The 16,175-nt window shown below is 48.8% G+C and overlaps 1 protein-coding gene across 18 annotated transcripts in view; it reads right to left on the bottom strand.

The window, feature by feature from the left end:
- Nucleotides 1-16,175, bottom strand: part of CDH23 (cadherin related 23) — a 183,203-nt gene that overhangs the window by 85,874 nt on the left and 81,154 nt on the right. For all 18 annotated transcript variants that reach the window (XM_032116144.1, XM_032116145.1, XM_032116136.1 and 15 more), the window contains 2 exons: nucleotides 10,272-10,350; nucleotides 1,215-1,327 (listed from right to left, as the gene is read on the bottom strand). In XM_032116144.1, coding sequence (XP_031972035.1) covers nucleotides 1,215-1,327; nucleotides 10,272-10,350 — 192 coding nt within the window. The remainder of the gene's footprint in view (nucleotides 1-1,214; nucleotides 1,328-10,271; nucleotides 10,351-16,175) is intronic.

The raw sequence follows: 16,175 nt of genomic DNA on the forward strand, positions 1-16,175 counted from the left end.
CTGTGGGCATGGAAAAGCAACGCTATCACGACCCACACGGCTCATTGCTATTCACTGCTTCTGCACACAACAGCAGAACAGGCTGATCCCAGCGAGGAGCAATCCAGCTGTATTTTCACTGTGTGCTCCAGGATGAGAGCAGCAGAGAACATTCTGGGTCCTGGGGATGCGGGACACAGAGAGCTGGCATTTGCGGGAGGATGCGAAGTTTGTGGGGATAGGACATAGAAATCTATCAGATCAACAGAATATGGTTGGAACTTCATTATCATGCAGGGAGGAAAACGGGCAAGTTTTCAGGCTCACAAACCTTTCCAAGATTAAACAGATATTTTTGTCCCTATTAAAATCAGACAATCCTCCCTGTCTTGATTTTTGAAACTACAAAACCTGAATGAAAAGATACCACGGATGGGTGAGGATCTCTTCCTCACACACAAAGCCCCATGGTATGAACTGTGTCTGGGACCTAGAGGGGTGGTTTCTTGTCTCTTTGCACCCCTCCAAAAAGCATGACACTTGCCAAAACAAGAAGGCGGTGTGCTGGCTGCCTCCCTCACAATCAATGACCCTTCCTACACCGCTGATTTTTCCCTACCCTGGCCCAGCAGAATCTATACTTCTAAATGTGTTTCCAACCAGCTGCCCAGCTTAGTATTGATTTTAATTACAGGGCTGTGAGCAGAGCCAGGGAGCCACTCTCAGGTGGGGCTGGTGGGGCTGGAAAGCCACGCTCCAGTGCCTTTTCTTGAGAAGGCAACTTCCAGCATCACTCCCTCCCCGCGCTGGGCAGGCACAGATGATGCCCTGTTACACCACTGCCTGCTGACGAGACAAAATGTCATGTTTATCCAGGGTTTTGGTGGGGAGAAAGAGGGGAAACAGGCAAAAGCAGGCACAATTCAGGTGCCTGAATATGTGTCTGGTGCTATATGCAACCTCGGGGTATCTGCATGCTGCCAGAAGACACGGCCACAGGCAGGACACCAAAAATGCCCTTATACATCCATATTGAGTGAATGATGTTTTGGGCCACCAGACAAGACAGCTGTGCTTAATATCTCACTTGCCTTGGCCAGCACATCATGGCTCTGCATGCCCAAAAGAACAACATATCCCAGGTTTGCAGCGCTACCTGGAAGGGGCTGTCCCCAGGCAGGATGCCCTCTGCATCCTGCTCTGTCAATGTGCTTCCTGGCTGGAGGAGGGCTCACCTTCACTGTGAGGATGAATCCAGCACTGTAGAAGGGATTTTCACGGTCCAGGGGCCCATTCAGGGTTAAGGCTCCGCTGATGTAGTCCAGTGCAAAGATGCTGTTGGTGTTACCTGAGAAAAATAACAGGAATGTGAGCGCAAGCAGCTGGCACAGCTGATCCCAAGAAGTGCTGGGGTTAACAGAGGGAGAGAAGCAGGAGGACATGAGCTCCAAGCTGGGCACAGGCTGCACTGGGCTCTGGGAACCTGGCATACCATTCCAATGTGCTTTAAAATGTCATGCTCTAACACTCCTCTCCTCCTCTCATCTGCCCCGGCTTAGGGCTCAAAATGGGGCTCTTCCTCCACAGTCAAAAGTTGCCAATGCTGAAAGCAGCTGAAGAATTTCAAAGGGGTTTAGTTATTAAAACGTGCAACAGCAAAGCTGAAAGCAGGACCAAATCCAGCTGCTTCCCTCTGAGTGACCACCTGCATTCGCAGGGTACCGTGTTCCCAGGGTGGGCATGGCCTGTCTCCTAAAATACAGGAGTTAAGGGACACCAGTCCAGGATAATCACAGGGAAGCACAGATGAACCAAGCTCAAAAGGAATTCTCCACATTACAGGTGGTGGTTTAGCTGTGGGACCTCTTGCCAGAGGGTGCTGAGGGGGATACAAGTCCACATGTATTCAAGGAGAGGCTGAAGAGCTTAAAGAAAGAAAAAAATTCTATCAAGTAATAGAGAAGCCTCAAAAAGCTCAGGAATTTCTTAGCTGGATGTATTTGAAGCCAGGGAAAGTATCAGCAAAGTAGTGCAGGCTCTTGCCCTGCTTTTATGCTCTTGCCAGATACGTTGACCTTGTGCAGCTGCCTGGTTTTCCTCTACTGGAACCAAATTTGGCCCCTGTCCCTACATACAAGCAACCAGCCAGGATGCCACAGAGGGCTGGGCTGCCTCCATGGACCATCCCATCCCCAGCTTGAATTCTCCTCTGGAATTAGACACCCAGAGAGGATTAAGACAACACTCGAGTCTCATGGCCAGCAGATACTAAAAGGACAATGTCCTCCTCTGGGAATGAATGCACTTGTGACAACTCCAGGTGCTCTCCCTGTGAGCCAGACAAAAGCAAGCAATTGGTGTGTGGAGCCTGGGACACCTGACACCAGCCTGACACCAGCCTGACACAAAACCAGAGCAGTCTGCTGAATTAGTGATGACCAAGGAGGTTATATCCTGGCATATGGTCACCCACACAGCTCCCCTCAGCATCTCAAGGCATGCAGAAACCCCTGATCCAGACCCAGACAGGAGCCAGGAAACCCTGCAGGTACATTCCAGTCATCCCAGTCAAAAGGAAGTAAAAAATAAATCCTGTCTTCTCGATACATCTCAGCATGAACGAAACACACACAGCATTTGTCATTTCCCTGGAAGGAAGCTGCAAGACAGATCTTCTGCCGCAGAAAGTTGTTTCCCATCACTCAGCATCCACCTCATTCCCTTCCAACCTCTGTTTGATCACAGCTGCACCTTTCTCAGGATGGCCAAAGTCTCCAGGTCTGGCCATTCCCTCCCTCCCACCCCAGGAGCCACCTGGCCTCTCCTCTCTCTCCCAGAGCCCTAACTGCCTTAATACCTTTCTCCCCATTACTGAGCCATTCTATCTTCCTCCTGGACCAAATTCCTCCCATTCCTGTCCTTGGTCCTCTCTTCTCTCCATCCGAAATGCCCCACTGACCTCTCACCAGCTTAATGAGCTGATGCCAGGCTACTTAAAATATTAGAAGCAGCCTTGTTGGTTTTTTTCCTAATCTTTTGCCACTGTACATGAAGATCTCCAGTTTCCTCCCTTGGACAATTCCCCTCTTTCCATCCTGACTTCCCACTCCTGCACTGTAATTTATGGCTGACTCCTTAGGAAGCTTCTTCCGATCCCAGCTCTGAAGGGCACTCCACAAGATGGATTGGACTGTGCTGTGAGGCATTTAAATGCTCCAGGATACCAGGGTGCCACGGTCAAGTTTACACCTCGGGGTCACCTCCCCCTAATATAAAGTGTAATAAAATGCAGGAACAATGGAATTTAGTGGAATTAGGTCAATAGGACAGGAATTTGACCGAACACAGCGCTGTGTTCTGTGTCCTAAAAATGGTTATGCATTTCATATTTGACCACAGTCACTTTTTGAAGGATGAGCAACTAAATTGGGGACCCAAAGGCCTCCCAGGCTGCACACCAGAGGCTTTTCTTTATCTCAGCCTCCCCAACAGCATCAGATACTCATCCTATGCCCACTGGGGCTTCCTTTCTGCTAGCAGAGAATTCCTGACTTTGTGAATTTGCAAATTTAAGGAAAGAGGTGTCTCCAAACTTATCCCCCAGAGGCCTTTCATGATTTCCTCTACAATACCTCTCCAACCACCACTTCCTCACTGCTCTGACCAGTGATCCTAATGCCCATTTCCTGAGACATTTTCCTTGCAAAATCTCTCTGATCATCTTCACATGCCTTCACTTTCCTGAGAACAAGGGGGAAAAAAAATAAGGTGGGGGGAAATTAGCCAATTGTGTCTTTCTGGAGAGACCAGAGGGACACACAGGGACCTGGCAGAAATTAAAGGACAGGAAGGGAAAGGCTGGGCAGCAAAATGCGAAGAAGAGCAGAGAGAAGGAAAACAAAGGACAAATGTTTTAAATATCAAAAAGACAGAGTGAAGGGGAGAATGACAACAACAAAAAAATTGAGACCTTTGGGACAGCAGTATGAATCCACTTCTGACAGACCTGTTGCTCCCACCCGGCAAGGACCAGGCTTGCTCAGGGCCTACAAACCAGCTTTTTGTTGTGACATGGGTCAAGTAGAAGGAAAAGTTTCCCATCCGCCTGTCCATGCGCAGGTACAGGGACAGCAGCAGCTCCTGCATACACTGCAGCCGAGAAGGCAGGGACTGACGGGATGCTGGGTTGGGAGCAATGGGATGGATCACAGAAGCCCATTCCGAATGTTTTTCCAGGCTCATTGAGGAACGGATGGTGGCATAGGCGTCATTTTGGAGAAACACTGCTATAACGAGGGGTTTTATAGATGAGAGCCATAATGTTTAATTGCCCTCAGCCAAGCTCTCAGTTTAAAAAGGCCATTAAAAGTACTGGCTCAAACCCAGAGAACGGGGGGAAGAAAAAGGAAAAAAAAAAGGGAGAAAAATAAAGAAGACATCAATATCTCCTCCTTCCTCCCTACCCCTTTAGCCTTTGAGCATGTTCAAATTGTTCGGAGGGAGAGATGCAGCTACTGTCCTGCTCTAGTGAAGAGCTACCTGTCAGTCAGGGCAAGCTGCTTTCCCTGGGCAGGATAATTTTCCCACCCCCTCTGCAGGAAGGGCTGCTCATGTTGGGAAGCCGCCACTGAACTTGGAGCGGGTGACTTTCATGAGATGTGAAAGGGGAACCCATCACACACCTTGCTCCGGATAATTTATTAATCGAAATGTGCTCCATCAGGGCTCCTCGGCACCGAAATAGATGCTGTTGGATGTGGTTCATGGAGTCAGCAACAGACACAGTTATTAGCGTATAAATAGTCCATCAGCTGCCGTGAGCACCCTGCTGCTCTTCACCTTGAGTTTCTGCCCCCTGGCCACAGGCAGGGAAGCACTGCCAGGGCAGGGACCTTGCCCTGTGCTTAAATTCAAAGGCAACAAGTCATTTCCAAAGGAAAAGGGGTTATTACAGTCTGAGCTTTCCGGGAAATCGAGTTGCTGTATAGAACAGTGAAACAGTGCCCCTTTCTCCTGCTCGGGACTTTGGTTTGCTGCTCTTCTGGGAAGACGCAGCTCTTAGGGGTAACAGATCCGAGCCCAAAGCTGTGTGCCAGTGCTCCTTCTCACATGCCTGCTCTGCAAACAGGCCTTTTTAGTATCTTTCCCAAAGGATTTGTCCATTCTAGCACAACCAGCAGAACTCCTGATCTTCCAGATCACATGCTTGCATAGTTCCCTTTTTTAGAATGGAATGTACAGTACAAGGAAATAAAAGGAGATATTTATCACCCAAGGTGCAATCTTCTCCCTCCCAAATTTCCTGGGAGCTGTGGCCAAGTACCAGAGAGAACAGAGCCCACAGAGTTTCTGCTCTGAGTGTAATTCTTCACACAAAAGGATGCTGAGTCTTGGACCACAACCATCATTCCCCCACATCATCTAAAATGGGCTTTTTGATGTAAACCTCACATCTCCAGGCTCCACAGCTTTCTGAAATTCCTTCATTGAAAATCATCTCAGAACCAGTTGCTTTTTATAGCCACAACATGAACAGAGGTGGTCCTGGTTCATCTTTCTCCACCGGTTGTCAACATTGAATCCCAGACTGGTTTGGGTTGGAAAAGATCTTAAAGATCATCTCATTCCAAGCCCCTGCCACAGGCAGGGACACCTTCCACTAGACCAGGTTGCTCAGCCTTGAATACACATTAAATACCACAAGTTAAATAGGAAGTCTCAGAAATTAAACAGAAAATATGCTTTTTTTTCCTATTTACACATAAAAGGGAATGTATAGTTTTAATTACCAAGGGCCATTTGCTGGGGGACCACCTGCCATGCAAACCATTATCCCAATCATATCTCTTTCCAATGATTCCTGGATTGCCAGGGAGCCGAAGCCAGATGCCAATGTGACAACAAAACATCATTAACAGCGTGGAGAAAGATGGGGAGCAACTGAGCCAAGGAAAGAGGGGCTGTGACCGCAGCCACCCTCTTTGCTTTGTGCTGTCTCATCCTCTTGCATTGGCAGGGTGGGAAAAACAGCTTTTGATGGATAACGTGGCGCAAAGCACTTTTCCACCCATCAGTGTGTCCTCCTACAGAAATGTTCTGCTATGATGGCTGCCTTTAAATCACACTGGAAGGCCCTCCCAGCAGGTGTAATTTATGAGAGCTTTAAGACCCCGGTAGCTCACCGAGCGAGTCGAATGTCGGGAAAAGCTGGCGCGATGTAGGGAATAGTAAAATGAGCAGGTCCCCACTTCCAAGGGTTCTACCTGATGCCTGGTTTAAGGGTTTTAGGGAAGTGGTTGCTTTGCTCTGCCTTCTTTATTAAGTCAGGTCAAGCTACGCAGGGCAATGTCAGCAGCTGAGGGCATGGAGACCTCTTTGGCCACTTGACCTTTCCTCAAGGATTCATGCTGCACTTTCATAAGGAAGGCAGTGGGGCACACTGGCTCTGTTAAGAGCATGGGAAACATGTTCTGAGCTACTGCACTGATTTTTACTCATATATATATTTTTTTTTTTTTAATACAGAAAAAAATATTTATATATATGACATTTTATTCTTTAGCAGGAAATCCAGGAGATGGAGAACAACTCTTTTCAGCTTCCCTTGCACTTTTGTAAGTCACACTTCTATAACATTGTGCAAATAATGTTTTTTAATTCATGTTTCCCTCAGGATGGACCACCTTAAGGAAGAGAGGCTTTGCTAGAAACTGCATCAGTCCCATAAAACAATCCACTTGGAGGGGGAGGGAACCCCCAACCCTAGGGATTTGTGAATAGCCCTAAGGACCAGCTCTCTGACTGAAAGAAAGCTCACTCCCCTCTCTCCTGAAGGACTTTCCAAGCCCCAGGAAGGACGTATGGATTGCCCTTGTGCAATCTCCCATTGCCCATCCATCACTGCACCTGAAATGTGTCAGGCAGTCAGAGACTGACATTTGGGACCCTTTCCCCTGGGTTAACCCTTCCGTGCCTGCCCAAGCAGCACAGGTCACCTTCACATACTCCTGCCTGGAGACTCCAAGTCTCCTGACTATCCTGGAAATAAATGAAGCCCAAAGTTTACTGCTAGCCAGCAACATGTGAGTCAATATGTTTTCGTAGTAAAAGCTTGCGGGCCAAAGTCTCCTCCCGCCTATTAATTAAATTGCCATTTAATTCACGCTAAAAATCCTTCCCTTAAAGAGCCAGAGGATTCCCCATGCCCCAGGCGATATGCAGCAGCAGCAAATGTGAAAACACACTGCCGTCTGCAGGGCTGATCCTGCCCAAAACGCCAGGGCCCTCCTGATTTCCGCCGGGAAAATCAATCTCTGTTAGCCCAGAGAGTTCCCCTAAATGAAAAGCCTTATCTAGAACAGGTCGTGTTATACAACAAGTCACTCGCTTTGCCTGGGAAATGAAACATGATGAGGCAGAGTCCCCAGTACAGAGGCTATCTCCATAAATCTGCCAAAAAGGAGCTGTGGATTACTTTGCTGGATTAATTATCTGTCCTTCAAACAGAGTCCTGACCTCAGTGGCTGAGCATCTCCAACCCGTCACTGCAGCCGGGGAGGGAGGGCTTTCACAGGGCTCTGGCCACAGGAAAAGCAGCAGGAACACCCTTTGCAGCAATGGGAGCCCTGGCACTGACCAGCCTGTTGGCACGAGGGGCTTGAACTGTGAGGTCTCAATCTGGATTTCTTTTTTAACTAGGCAGTGAGCCCACTCCTTGTGAAGTGTGAAGCGAAAAAGTACATTTTCCTGGAGTTAAAACACTCTGATGGGAAGGAAGGGGGAATAACAACTGAATGGCATTTCCCTGTTAGATATGGAAATTATTCCCAATGCAGGCAGGACAAGTAGCCAAAGCCATGGCACAGCTACACCGTGCTCCTCCGTCATCTCAGCCTTAACAGCTTTGTAAGCTGGCAGCATAAAGTTAGATCTCCAGTCGTATTTTATGTGGTTATGGTTAATCTTTTAGTTTTATTGTGTTCCTGTCACGGGAGGACCTTGTGCTGGAGATAGCTGTATAAATAAGAGCTGCTGCAGTACATCCCTGGCCGTGGCTGCCCGAGGGATGGAGCTGAACAGGACAGCAGCAATTCCAAATTAATTTTTAAACCCCACCTCCAAATCATACCAATGCTTTAGGTGTTAACACTGAAGGTATGATGGACGGCCAGGTTGCTTCTCAGCTCTCTACTGCTGTATATACAAGCCCAAAAGGCAAAATCAGACCAGCCACATGCTAACCCTGTGCCCAAAAAACTGTGAGAGCCGGGAAAAGGCATCACCCATCCCTGCAGGGAAATGGGAGCAGCATCACTGCCACCTCCCCTCCTGGAAGGGAGCTGAAGAGCCAGGTATAATTACTACTTCCACCAGCCACTTTCACTTTTGCTTATGGTCGGTTTCTAATTTAATTTGCTTCCCCGTTCCCATATGTTAGGCTATTTTTTTTTGCAAAATTGCCATAAAAATTTTCCAGCTCAGGCAAAAAATCTGCTCGCTGACCTTTACCATCATGATTGAGGATAATGAGAAATTAATTAGGCTTTACCTGCCTGCCAAAAAAAAAGGTTTGCCTTGGGTGAGCAGGATTTTGGAAGTGCATTAGATGCCAGTCCTGCGTCTGGACTCTCAGACATGAGAAAGTCACATCAGCTCTGTCTATAGGCTGATCATTCCCATCCAACCCCTTTTCCATGAGACCCTGGTGACGACAGGAGGATTCCTGGCCAGTTAGAAAACACTTTGTAATTCTCATGTTTGGGAAAAAAAATAATAGTGCAAAGTAGTTTAATCACTCTTTGATCTGTTCTGCTGGATCCTCTGACAGGAGAGCTGTCCCCACTAGGCAGGACTGCGGGCAAGGGTTAAGCTCTTGGCATACACAAGCAGATGCAAGGCTGTGTGCAGTGATCTTCCTATAGGTCTCTCCATATTCCACCACCACCTGAATCCCAGAGCATCCTGGTTCCCCTTCCACCATCCCACTGCCCACCCAGGCCAGGATGGCCAGGCTGACAGCTATTTTACCATCCTCACCGTAATTCAGCAACCTCTGCAAAATTAGATTGATGTTTCAGTCCAGTCTCCAGTGAAAAAGATCCCATATCAGCCAAAAGACAGTCCCTGCTGCACCTTGGCCAGCTGCTACCCACAATCTGGGTGAACCTCTCAAATAAACTGCAGAGGGAATTAGAGGAATAAATAATCCTCGCATCTTCAAAGTCTGGATACTTGCAGTCAGGATCAGTGCGCTTGAAAGTCAGGGTGAAATCACCTTGACCCTCAAGGCTGATTAAAAGAGGGTTTGAAAAGGCTGGGCTTTAAGGAGAAGAAACTGGGAAATTATTTCTGCACGTGTAGGCAGCACTGGGAGCATGTGGCACAGTGGGGAGGGGAGGCACTGCTGCCATTTCTTGCTGGGAAGAAGCCCCCCCCAAAAGTGATGCCAGGAATAGGGTTACAACCCACACCCACCAAGCTGGTCCCTCATGCCTGGGTCACCTCGAGCAGTCTGTCTGTCCTCACCAAAGCAGCATCTGAGTGCAGCCCTGTGAGCATCAAAGTCTGCTGGGGTATGGCAGAGATTGCTGAGCTCAAGGCATCTTAAATGAACGGGCCCAAGTCCCCAAAACTGGCCTTTCCATAAGGAAGCTGTGTTTTATCTGGAAACACCTTCCCAGCCTGCCCTGCCCCTGTTGCCATCGGAAGGGATCCGCAGGCTGCGCAGCCAAAGGGGCCAAGCATTGCCCAGCAATGATCCGCTCATCCACACCAAGAAGGGTTCCCAGCCTTCAGAGCCCGACAGCAAAGGCAGGCTCAATCCATGTGCCTGTCAGAAGGCAGAAAGCCACCACCACTTTAATTAAGCTTCATTCTCTAGCTCTGTACCCTCACGGGCCCAGCCCTTGCATCCCAGCTTCCGAAGCTTTTGGGAAACACCACAGAAACCACCAGGAGCCATTCAGTCCACCATCACTCGCGTTCCCTTCCTGAACAGAAAATCCCCTCCGTGGTATTGTGTGAAGCCGAGCTGTTTGTGGTTCACCGTCAGGAATGAAAGGTTTCAGTGTGAGATATTGTCAAATCTGCTTGGAGCAACCTGGTCTAGTGGAAGGTGTCCCTGCTCATGGTAGGGGGGTTGGAACAATCATCTTTAAGGCCCCTTCCATCCTAAGTCATTCTGTCTATTCTATTCCATGATTTCCCAGGGATGGGATGTACAAAGACTTATTGCAGGGCTATCCCCTCCATCCATCCCTTCTGGAGTCACCTCCATGTCCCCCAAGACTCACCCGAGACGATGGTGTAGCCGATGCCCCGGGGACGTCCCTTGTCCTGGTCGATGGCCGTTATCATCCGCACAGTGGTACCCTGGGGAGGGACAGGGGACAGGTGTCACAGCACTGCTGGGGCTCCCAGAATGGCCTGCACCTATCGCCGTGGGCCAGGTGCTGAGGGATAACCTGCCCTAGGACATGGCAGGCCATGGAAAAGTCCCATCACCTGCCCTTGGAACAGTTCAGGCTCACCACTCATCACTCTGGTGTGAGCTGCAGAATTCTGCTAACCCACGCCAGGATGTAGCTGGGAATGCTGAGGGCGTGACCAGGAGGACATGTCCTCTAAGGAAAGCCCCGAGCAGGATGAGCTTCACTGTGCAGAAGGTTTGTGCCAGGGCAAGTCTCCGTAGTGTCTGGAGAGAGCCCCACCACACTCTGTCCCTGTGCTGCTCCTCCCCTGCCCACAGGAGCAGTATTTGAAGTGAGGTCACTGTGACAAGCACAGCTATTGCTGCTCAAGGAAGAAGAGGAAGGAAGAACTGAAGGTGCAGCCTTGGGAAAGCCAGGAGAAGCCTCCTCACAGAGTCACAGCTGACAGGCAACAGCATGTGCTCCTCTGCCTCAGGGATTTTCACTCTGCAGTCCCTCAAGAACCAAAGGCAATGATTCCCTTTCACTGTGACCTTCAGCTTGGTCACTACACCAGTTTAATATTCCACTGGCTTCCCAATTTCAGCCTTTCCTCTTCTCCCACTGCGTTCCTCAAATGAGGCACCCCAAGCCATAAGGGATGCTCACACTGACCATCAGCATCCAGCTGCACAACTAAGTGAGCTGCAGAGATTTTAACTGAAACCCTTGAGGAGGAGGGTTGGACAGATGCTGAGAACCAGGCATTGCCCACAGGCAGGAGCTTCTGCAACTGCCAGCTCACCCACCTCATCCTCCATCCTGCAGGACACACTGTTCCTATAGCCCAGCAGAAAGATCCAAGAGTCCCCCAGAACTGACAAGAAGAACATAAGAGGGACCCAAAATTCTTGTTTAGCTCTTGAAATAAAAATATCCTGCTCCATAAGTCAACTTCCACCGCCGCAGTGCAGTGAGCCCCTGTGAATACCAACACATGCACATGCCCGTAATTAATGTAGTGTGAAAAAATTTACAACTCAGCTGTTCTTGTTTTCATTGGCTTATTAACAGTGGGGAAAGCAGCAAATTTTTTAATTTTTTTTCCCCTCAAAGGAAATGTCAGCAGAGGCGTTTGCATATCTAATGAGGGAGCAGAGCGGGTCGGCAGCCTTGAGCTTGCCCTGCAATCCATCATTTGAAGACCAAAGGGAAAGCTGTGGCAGAAACATCACCGGTGGAAAGCAGGGACTTGCCATCTTCCCTGGCTTCCAGATCCGTGTCCCTGTGGGCTCAATGCCGCTGCTGGCCATAAAGAAGGCTCCCAGGGCCAGGCAGGCTGCGGTTCCCTGATCTCCGAGGGCATTTCAATGGACTCCTTAAGTAAATCCATGTTATTAACCGAGAACATTAGCCATAAATCCCAGGTCACTGGCCTCTGAGCAGCACTCGGCTGGTGAGGCTCAGCAGCCGCTCAGAGAGCCTCTAAATTACTGACAATAACTGTGCTTTCCCAAGGAGTACAGAGAGAGAAAAACCACTGGAAAAGTGGGGAAGGAGCAGGTAGGAAAGCAGAACAGGGGATGTGGAAAGGAGGGCAGGGCAAAGTGGGGGAGAAAAAAGGGTGATGCATTTCAGTGTGCTCTGTCCCAGCATAGTTTTGCCTAAATTATAATATATTATACCTTATACTATACATATACATATAATTGTATTATATATATAATATATATATATTATTTACTGTATGTTGTATTATATGTATTAATATATCTTATGTCTTGTATTATACATTATACTCATATTCAGCAGAATCAAAGTCCACACAATCTTTAATCTGTCCCACAGGACAGATGTGAGCCCCCTCCCCTCCCCGGCGCAGCAGGAGCTCCCCCATGGAAGGGGCAGTGGGTGAAAGCACCAGATCTGTCTGACAGCTCGCTCGTCACCTGTCACACAGCTCGGGAGCAGCACGGAATGGGAATTGTCTCCTGCAGAGGGAAGGCAGCTGCGGGAGAAGGCAGGGCCCTGCGATGGCTGGGGAATAGCAATGGGCCACTTTATCTGAGGGAGAGGCCCCTCCTGGAGGAGCCAAGAGGAAGGGCTGGAGGGAGAGATAAAAGGATGAGCATGGATGTGGCAGCAGGGGAAGTTTGGGAGGGGTGGAGGGGGAATCTCATTCGGGTATCTCAGCAGCGTGTGCCACAGAGATGCCCACAGGAAAGAAATTATCCAGACATTTGATTACAGGAATGAGGGCTGAGAGGGACCACGCTGCAATTCACCCTGTCCTTGGCAGGCCCGTGATGATGATATCATGCTGCTGGGTTTTGGTGTTGGGGCTCCCCCTGCTCTCCTTGCAGCTCCATGTTCCTCTTCCCGCTCCACAAGCCTCTCCTGGGGACAAGCCACGTTTCACCAGTGTCCAAGGAACACGTGATGGAGCGGTGCTCGGCTCCCTACCATCCATGGATGCCGTCTCCTGGAACCACAGCAAGATCCTTCACATCCCACCTGGTTTCCATCCTTCCTGACAGGTCCTTCACAAGACTCTTTCAATGTCCACGAGACTGGCAGACGCCACCTCCTGGGGATGGACGGTCCCTTCCTGAGCATCCAGAGTGTTTGGGAGCAATCTTGAGCCTTCCAGGAAGGGGCTGAGCAAGTGGCACAGGGTAGGAATAACATCCATGCCGTAAGGATTGGCTTTGTAGTGAGGGTACCAAGTGTTGGAGCCACACCGCAATGGCAAAGATCACCGTCCATGAACCACATCTCAACAATTCCCAACTGGAACACAACACCATTCCTTTCACAATCCATCTTAGTGCAGCAAGGGCAGCCAACTGCAACCCTAAATTGGAGGGGACCCTCTCACCGCCTCCAGCTAAACACACCTGGCAAGGATCCACTTACTCACAGAAACCACAGGCTGACTTCCAGCACCAAGAGCCCTGCCCTGGGTATCTGTGGCAAGACCCTGCAGCTCTTAGAAACTCCAAAATATTCCTGACTTTTCTTTTAAAACAAGTCACACCTTGCCTGCCTACTGCAGACAGCAGTGGCTGCAAGGAGAGGGCTTGGCTGCTGGATACAGAGAGAACAGAATAACTTTTCCCCTCTGGGGAAGGAGGAAGGAGGTTTAGAAAAGTAATAATCTGGGAAAGCCTATGCTTAAAAAAAGGGAAAGAAAATAAAGAATGGCACATTATCCAAACAAAATCTCAGGGTTTTTTGAAGAGGGGCAGGGGTAAATCAATCCTTTTTTAATAAAACCCTGAGCTTTTAATAAAGTGTTCACACTGATGGGCTGAAAATATTGTAAGAAAGAATTAACTCGGAGCTATTGAGACTCTAGGGCAAAACCAGCACTGATTCTACATTATTTCTTCAACTCAAGGAGTTTCTGAGGAGGAGGGGGATGGTGCTGCAGAATTAAAACTGTTTTAATGATGTTTGACATGTATCTGTACCATTCTACTGCAAGGAAGTACAACTGCTGGTCTTGGGGCCATGTGCCAGTGGGGTTTGGCCTCACTCTTGCCTTCACGTGGCTCCCTGTGGGATGAAGCACAGGTTCAGAGACTTCAGCTGGTCTCCTGGAGAGTGGATTTCTCCTCCTTCACCCGCAAAGCGAAGCTGCAGCACTGCCTGCACCACGCACCAGATGAGGTGCAGAAGCAGGCGCTCATCAGAACCACAGCAGCTCTGCAAGGGGAAATAGCCTGTCTCCTCCAGCTCCTATCAACTTGTCTGGAGGACATGGAATCCCAGAATCATTTAGGTTGGAAAAGCCTTCTAAGATCATCCAGTCCAACCATTCCCCCAGCACTGCCAAGGCCACCACTAACCCATGTCCCCAGGTGCCACATCCACATGGCTTTTAAATCCCTCCAGGGATGGTGATTCCACTACTACCCTGGCAGCCTGCGCCAGTCCTTACAACCCCTCCTTTCCATGACATTCAACATCAACCATGCCACCCAGTCTACAGCTGCTGTGAGGACACACATCCAAAAACCCTCTTGAGGATGAAAACCACACTGCCGAGCTTTGCCACAGCTGCAGGTACACTCGGGTGCCCCGGGAGAGATGTCTGAGCCATGCTGGGATGATAAACAACATCAAGAAAGAAGATACAACACCTCCAGGGACAGCAGAGTCTCTCCCTGCTGTGTCCTCTTCCTTTGCCTGATAAGAAATTGCTTTCTTCTCAGTGTCACAATAAGCACCTGCCCAAAATGCTTCTCAATTATGCTCCCAGATCCCAGCCTAAGAGAAATAAGAGCTACAACTGCACTTCTGTCTCCTCTCATGCCCCTCCACCCTTTTTTCTTCTTCTTCTCTTACAGGATTAGGGACTTGAAAGGCGAAGTGCGGCCCAGCGTTGCAGCAGGAGGAGGGGGGGGAGTGCTTCAGAAAGCTGCCACGGCAAAAAAAAATCCCATTTCTCACTTCTTAATTCCAGTCAATTCCAGTCAAAGGGCTGATAGAGATCTGTTTGCGGTAATTTGCTGCAGTTTATCCACTCTTTTTACCTTCTATCGGCTCTCCACTGACGGGCTGGCTGACATGCTGTTACTCAAGTGAGGAAATTAAAATTTGATGCAATAATCCCAAATAAGAAGGATTTTATTAGGTAATGTATACACTTTAGATGAGGTATTCTTGCCTGATACATTGATAGGGGAACACAGGCATGCTGTGCACCCCAGATAAAAAGAGGGAAGAGAGATGGGGAGCGGACGCATGGAGCAGTGGCTCTGTGGATTTAGGGCTGGGATGAGATGCCTTGAGCACATATTGATCTGCTGAGTCCAACGTCGGGGCAAACATCACCCAAAAATGCACTGAAGCATCTGGGTTTGACCTGCAAGCCTGGTTTTGGATGGGAGCCGGCCAAGCCCAGACTCCCTACCCAAATTTGCGGTTATCATTTTGATAACCAAGACATTCACTCTACACATGGCTCCACTCAGGGGGGAGGGCAGAACTGATGAGAAGATTTCAACTGGGAGGCAAAAAATGCACATATTTAATGGCTGGACTTGATGATCTTTGAGGTCTTTTCCAACCAAATGACTCTGTGTTAAACCCCAGGCTTGCCAAAGCAAATCACATCCTTGTTTCAGCAGTGGAATTTCTCCCAGGAAGGCTGGGAATTTGGGTCCAAACCAGAGAGTGACACCACTCAAAGCAGTCCCCACCTCCAGCAATCTTCCTCTTCACCATGTCTCTGGTGGCACCTATCCATCTTGGATCCCTCAATGCCTTTGGAGATGTTGCACATGGCCAAGAGAAATTAAAATCTCTAAACCTGGTGAGAATTCCTTCTTCCACTTCCTGTATCACGTTACACAGTGGTTATTTGCTGCTTTCCCGACTGCTAACAGTGAATGTTCCAGGAATAACTGTGGTGCGTGTCAGTGTATTGACACAAAGGGATCCTTGAGCCTTAATATATATCATTATTTGAAAGACATTCCCTTTCCTGGATGCCAGATCACTCCATGAAGGTGATGCAGTCTATGATTTTTAATACTTATGGGGCTTCCTTTAATTTCATTTATAGCTTTTTTCCTCCTAGTTAAGTGTGATCTAATTTGTGAAGTTTTATTTCCCTGCAGCTCACTCTGCCCATCCCAGAAATACTCCTTAATATCAACAAAACTTTTACCTTGTAATTCATGAATAAGCCGCTTTTTTGGCCACCTCTGGGCCAGCAGAGAGGTAATGTGCTGTGTCACCACGGGGATTTGTGACAGGCAACTCAGCCCTATTGATCCA

This window comes from Corvus moneduloides, chromosome 8 (assembly GCF_009650955.1).
Source record: "Corvus moneduloides isolate bCorMon1 chromosome 8, bCorMon1.pri, whole genome shotgun sequence".
NCBI classification, from domain to species: domain Eukaryota; kingdom Metazoa; phylum Chordata; class Aves; order Passeriformes; family Corvidae; genus Corvus; species Corvus moneduloides.